Below are 6,569 nucleotides of genomic sequence, written 5' to 3'. Positions count from 1 at the left end.
CTCAGCTTGCTCCTGCCCCTGCCTGGAGCCAATCTGCTCCCAGAGCAGCAGGAGGGCAGCCCGTCCGCCTGCATCCCCGCTGCAGGCAGGGCACGCCGGCAAGAGCCACGGCAGGCTGCGCTCCTGTCCTGAACACATGCGACAAGCTACAAGCACCGGCTTGGAGTATGTTGGCCAGGATATGCTGGCTGTAAACAACCCAACTGTAAGAAACAATACAAGGCAGCTAGGGAGAAGCAATTCCACAGCTGTGGGCTTCTGCCCTGCGGGCACAACCCAAGCCTGTTTCCAATACCTGTGAAATAATGCTGAACTTTCCCCGGGCTGATCCAGCTCCAACCAAACAATGGTAGCATTAGCATAAAATTAAAATATATGCAAACAACATTAGCACAGAATTAAAATATACGCTCAACCAGACGGTGCTGAAATCTTTCCTTGTGGGAGAGAGATGGAGCAGGGATGGGCAGAATTAAGAACAAGATTCCAAGGTGTTAACACTGATGCTCCAAATTTACATTAAAAGAGATTACAGCGTTTCTGCTGCTGCTTTAGCTAGTTAGGGGACGGTTTGCATTGCCAGTGCTTTGCTGGGATCAGGCTCCGAGTGGACAGCAGTTAGCAGAAGAGACCAGATTCTGTTGAAAGCGTTAAGATGAATACGGCATCAATAATTATGTGTGACTGTGCCTAGCAAGGCAAACTGCTGTGCTGTACTCACTTCTGCAGTTGTTATAGGGCAAGTGCTCCCTGCTCTTGCAAGTGGCAGGAGTAATATTCTAAGATAAGAAATCTGGAAAGAAAGTTGGATACTGGGACACCACAACCTTTTCCTAAGCACACAGGAAAGCAACCATCTACCTTTTTAAAAATAAACGGAAGAAAAAAGTAAGCGATACTCTGCTGAATATAGTCTGCCTTACAGAAAACAGCAATTTCCTAGGATTGCTGATAACCAATAAGACAACAGCATTTGCAAAGTGCAGCTGCCCTCCTGAGTACCTGGAGAGCGCAGGCAGGCTGCTCTGCTCCCAGCAAGGATGCAGCACAGAGAAGGCACAGCCCAGCCTTGTGCCTTTCTGTGAGCACGAGGGTAGGGCTCAGCTCTCATCAGGGACACGTTTCCCTCATGCCAACTGCCCCAGCTGACCAGAGACCCCATCGCCACTATGTCACCTCACCTCACCTGCCTGAGATGTGACTCCATGCTTCGCCGGCCGGGGCCAGCCTCTCTGGACCGCGCACACGGGACCTGGTGTGGGCAAGGCAAACAGGTCAGCCCCAGCCACTCTGAAGGCGGGTGGCACGCTGGAGGAGGGTGCCTGTCCCAAGCGTGCCGAGCACAGCCCGATGCTATCAAGGGACTAACCACAGCCCGAATGCAAGCGCAAAAGTGACGATGCGCTGAAGAGCATCTACTTGGGCCACGTACTGCCCAACAGCAGAGAGCCCCTGCAGTTCCCTCTGTCCTTGGGTTACAAGGAAGGATTTTGCATCAGCGCAGACCTAAACCTCTCTAATGCTGGTAATGCGCATAACTCCTTTTCCTTATCTACATTTCCTACTTTGCATATTTTACTATTTACTGTGTGCATTGTTCAATAACTATTTGTACATCTTCTGTTCTTTACCAACATCACAGTCCTACCTTTGTGTGCTTTACTCCTGATGTAGCAGTATGAGCTCATACTTTCACTTTAGTGAGAAACCACCACCACCAAAAAAGGAAAAAAAAAAAAAAAAATCAAGTCTCCCTCTGGTAATTGCTATTTAATCCTTGACCAAGAAAACTAACAAGTTCTAAGAGAGGCAAACCTTTGGGCCATTTGATTTTTAGAACAGCTGAGCACTGCGGCACTGCAGAAATAAGAAATATAAAGTGTATTTTATTATTGCTGCTCAACATCATGAAAGAGCTAATGCAGTGGGGCTGCCAGCGCCTTATACAATCTGACAAACCGAACAACCCAAGGGTGCTCGTCCTCCCCAGCACTCACAGCACATCTCATCCATTATGAGAACGCAATGTGAAAACTGACCCTTCCCTTCTAAGTATCAATATAAATACTGTTTGCCAGCCAGGTTAGTTCAGAATGAAGAGGCTACTGAAATCACTCCTGGTATAGAAAAGCAGTACAATTAATCATTCAATGCAAACAAGAGTTTGTTTTCTTTAATAAATAAAAAATAAACCCTCTTTTGTTCACTTCTGATTTTTTTTCTTCTTCACTTAAAGCCTGGCTATCACATGGAAATTCTTAAGTAACGGCTGCAGAGTTACAGCATTACCAAACATTAAACACAATGGTACATGTGTGTGAAACACAAAAGAATAGCCAAGGAAAGATTTTTCAGAGTTGAAAATCAATTTAAATGCTTTCATGATACATGGACTCAAACCCTTGAATCATCATGCTCCTTTACTTTTTTACTGGAGTGTATCACCCAAGCTACTGCATATGCTCAGCTATTTAGAAATCAGTAAATATTCAGTAAATACAGCAAAACTTTTGGAATTCAGGATCTCAACAACAGCCCTACAATTCTGTGCCTTTCTATAAAAACCAGTCTCACTACAAAAAAAGGAAGCTAAGTCTGTAACAAAAGCTGACAAAACATACAATGCACATGGAATCCTTTAAGTGAGATTTCTTATTATGCTCTGCATGCCAAGGAAAGTTATTAATACACTAAACTGCACTATTTACTAGCTTTTTTGTACCACAAAGTGAACCATTTGTTTACATACTTATGAGCATCAAACATAGTATTTAGTGAACTAACTGCTCAAAGTGACTTTATTTTAAATTCTCAAAAACCAGTTTACTAGAATTTTGAATGAGAACTTAATAGTTTTGTATTAGCTGATGTAGAACACCTACAGTTTACGAGACATTGCGAATTGTAATTTATACTGTCTATTGCAAATGCATTGTTGCTTAGACAAGTACTACACACACCCCCAAAGGCACAAATTGCAACAAAATCAAACCACAGTGACGAATTTTCATGTATAAATTTTCAAGTGAAAGTTACATTTAATATGTTAAAGATTTATATATAGATAGATAGATATAAAAAAAAATTATAATATACGAATTCCTATGCAGGATGCAGTGCTATCACTAGAAAATTCCTTTTAAGCCTGCTGTTTTCACAGCATATAATTTGTAGCAAGAGTCAAGTAGGGGAACTAGCAAGTGCCAGATGTTCCAGAACACTGGCAAGTTCTCTGCCAAATAAAAAGAAAGAATTTGGTGCTTTACCGCCAGATTTCGACCAAGTATTTCATCAGTGCAAGAGCTCTGTATAGGTAGGTACACGTTTCAAAAGTTCTCCCAACACACAAAATACCGCAGGAATCAAAGGACCTGCAAAGGCAAACACAATCCTTGCGCGCGACTTTTCTTGATATTTGCTGAAAGAGAAGAGCTTTAAAGTAAAGACGCGAGCTGATTTTTTTCTAGAAGTAGAGAACGCAATAACTAAGTTTTCAGCCTTTCGTGGCATGACCACAAAACATTAGGGCACAAAACCATGAAAGGGAAAACTGGTGAGATCAGAAAAACCGAGCGTGGTTCGAGTGGAAAGAAGGGATCTTCTGAGCTATCCTAGCGTACTCATATCGCCTCTGCGGTGAGCGGGGAAGTTAAAGTTAGGTTTGGAACGGTTTCTGCTCGCCCCGCAGAAAGTTACGCCGAGCTCGGCAAAGCACCGGAGCACCACAGACCCCGAGCCCCCCCGCTTCTCCAGTGCTCCGCGTGCCGAAGCGCGGTGCCCGGCCACCCCCACGCGTGCCGCCCGGCCACGAGTGCCTCAGCGCGGGCAAGTTCAGCCCAAGCGCAGCTAACGGGACGGGCGGGCAGGCGCCGCCGAGCCCCGCTCCCGCCAACCGCGCGGCTACCGGGGAAGGAGGCGGCGGCCGGAGGGCGAGGTCCGGCAGGGGCACGGCGGTCTCGCCGGGGGGGGGGGGGGCGGACACTCGGCGGGGCCCCGGGAACGAAGCGCCGCGCCCAAGCGAGCCCCGGCCCCGGCCCCGGGGCTCCTCCGGCCGCCGGGCTCCCCCGGCCCGGCCCGCGCCCGGCGGCCCGCAAAGACGACACGAGACCGGTTCCTGGGTAAATGGTTTATGTAAGTAATAAAATATTTACTATAACATAAATAGAAACGTACCCTCGCAGTCTACATTGGTTTTGCAATAAAGATACAAACAAAAACCGAAACCCAAGGGGATGGACCGGACCGAACCCACCAACGGGAGGGAGAGAGCTCCGCGCGCGGTTAGAAAATAAATAGAAACGGGCCGGGAAATGGTATCGAAGCGTCCGCCGGGCCGGGCCGGGCCGGGCCGGGCCGGGGGCGCGAGGAAGGGAATAAATTAGAGATCGCAAACCTTTGGCTACTGCTGCTGCGGCCGCGAGCGGCTCCGGCGCGCAGGGCGCCCGTGGCGGGCGAATAAATACAGCGCGGGGCGCGGAGCGGGCGCGGCCGGGCCAGTCTGAGGAATAAATTAAAGCGCGTCTCCCGCCGCCCGCGCCCGCTCCGCCGCCGCCGGGGCCGCGGCGGCGGGGCCGGGCAGTCACTGCACGGCGCCGGGCAGCGCGTGGTGCAGCGGCGACGTGTCCGCCTGTGCGTAAACGTCCTCCATGGGCGGGTGCGGGACCCCGGCCGGCGTCATGCGCTTCTCCTTCTGCCGCCGGTTGCAGAACCAGACCCGCACCACCTCCTTCTCCAGCTGCAGGGAGTCCGCCAGGGAGGTGATCTCGTGCGCCGAGGGCTTGGGGCACTTGAGGAAGTGGTTCTCCAGGGCGCCCTTGACGCCCACCTCGATGGAGGTGCGCTTCTTGCGCTTCCGGCCCTGCGCCGCGATCTTGTCCAGGTTGGTGGGGCTGCCCGTGCTGGAGTCCGTCTCCTCCAGCCACTTGTTGAGCAGCGGCTTCAGCTTGCACATGTTCTTGAAGCTCAGCTGCAGCGCCTCGAACCGGCAGATGGTCGTCTGCGAGAAGACGTTCCCGTAGAGGGTGCCCAGCGCCAGCCCCACGTCGGCCTGCGTGAAGCCCAGCTTGATCCGCCGCTGCTTGAACTGCTTGGCGAACTGCTCCAGGTCGTCGGAGCTGGGCGCGTCCTCGTCCGACGGCTCGGGCGGCCCCAGCGGCGGCGGCGAGGCCGCCAGCTCGTGGGCGCCCGCCTCCTCGGCGCCCAGCGGGTCGCGCAGCCCGTGGTGCAGCGCGGGCGCCGGCGGGCCCAGCATCCCGTTGAGGCCCGCGTAGGGCTGCGCGTAGAGCAGCGGCTGCCCCGACGGCGGCGACATGGGCGGCAGGTGGTGCGCGCCGCCCTGCGCCCAGCCGCCCGCCGCGCCGCCCGCCGCCGGCTGGTGCACCAGGTGCGGGCGGTGGTGGAAGGCGGCGGCGGCGGCGGACAGCTCCTCGCGGGGCCCCGGCGGGCCGCCCTTGGCGTGCTCGGCGGGCGGGAGGTGCGCGCCCCCGCCGCCCCCGCCGCTGCCCCAGTCCGTGCCGGCGCTGGGCAGCCACTGGTGGTGCGCCAACCCGACGGCGTGCCCGGCGGCGGGGGCCAGCCCCTGCAGGTACTCGTGGTGCATCATCTTCTGCACCTCGCGGTACGTGGTGCCCTGGTGCAGCCGGTCCCCGTCGGGGTGCATCAGCGCGGCGCTGCGCGGCAGGTACTGCGCCGTGGCGGCCATGACCGTCTGCGCCGCGCCGCGCCGCGCCGCGCTTTAGAGCCGCGCGCCGGGGCGCCGGGCCGCCGCGCAGCCGGCCCCGCCCCCGCGCCCCATTGGCCCGCCCGCCGCCGCCGGCGGCCCGCGCCGCTCCGCCATAGGGCGCCGCCGGCGCGGGGTGCCGCCCCGCCGCTCCCCGCCGCCATTGGCCGGCGGCGGGCGGCCGCCGCCGCCGGATTGGCCGGCGGAGGCGCTCGGCGGGGGAGCCCGCGTTGCGCCCGCCGCCGGGGCGGCCGCCGATTGGAGGAGCCCGGTTCATTCATGCCGAGCTGCGATCGGCCACATGGGCCGGCCGCGAGCGCGGAGGCGCGGGGCCGGGGCGCCGGCGGGCTCGGGGGCACGTGCCTCGGCGCGGCGGGCGGCCCCGACAGCCCGGCCCGGCCCGGCCCGGCCCGCTGCCGTGCAGCACCGGCGGCGCAGCCCCACGGTGCCGCACCGCGCCGGCACGGCACGGCCGGGCACGGCAGCAGTGGCGCCGACGGCAGGGCGCGGACCCTAGCAGTGCCGGTGGCACGGCACGGCAGCACCCGGCACTGACGGCCCGGCACGATCCGGACCGGGGTGCTCAAGAGCCTGCCCAACGGTGCAGGGCTCTGCCCCGCGGTGTTGGCGCCTCGCAGACCTGCAGGGCACCGGGCAGGTCTCTGTCCCCTCTGCCCTGTGGTTCTGGGCTGCTGCAAAGCAGGTGGGGATCGCGGCCTCCTGCAGCTGCTGTGCAGGGGTAGCCCCTGGCCCTTAGCCAGTGAACCCTGTAGTAATCAAGAGCTTCTCAGACACTGAAAGCCCTGATTTTCCTTTCCGGTAAAACTCGGCCCCTGACTCGGCCCCTGGG

General features: G+C 56.8%; 1 protein-coding gene across 1 annotated transcript; it reads right to left on the bottom strand.

Annotated features, from left to right (window-relative positions):
- Nucleotides 1-4,117: 4,117 nt before the first annotated feature.
- POU3F1 (POU class 3 homeobox 1) lies at nucleotides 4,118-5,719 on the bottom strand. Its single transcript, XM_069804507.1, has one exon. The coding sequence runs from the start codon at nucleotides 5,699-5,701 to the stop codon at nucleotides 4,580-4,582; it is 1,122 nt and encodes a 373-aa protein (XP_069660608.1). The 5' UTR covers nucleotides 5,702-5,719; the 3' UTR covers nucleotides 4,118-4,579.
- Between the last annotated feature and the right edge of the window lie 850 nt (nucleotides 5,720-6,569).

The sequence above is a fragment of the Haliaeetus albicilla genome, chromosome 16 (assembly GCF_947461875.1).
Source record: "Haliaeetus albicilla chromosome 16, bHalAlb1.1, whole genome shotgun sequence".
NCBI classification, from domain to species: domain Eukaryota; kingdom Metazoa; phylum Chordata; class Aves; order Accipitriformes; family Accipitridae; genus Haliaeetus; species Haliaeetus albicilla.
The sequence above is the reverse complement of the archived record's forward strand: the minus strand, read 5'-3'. Positions and strand labels throughout refer to the sequence as shown.

Coding starts and splice junctions, on each gene's coding strand:
- POU3F1 (XM_069804507.1), bottom strand. CDS start 5,701: ATGGCCGCCACGGCGCAGTACCTGCCGCGCAGCGCCGCGCTGATGCAC.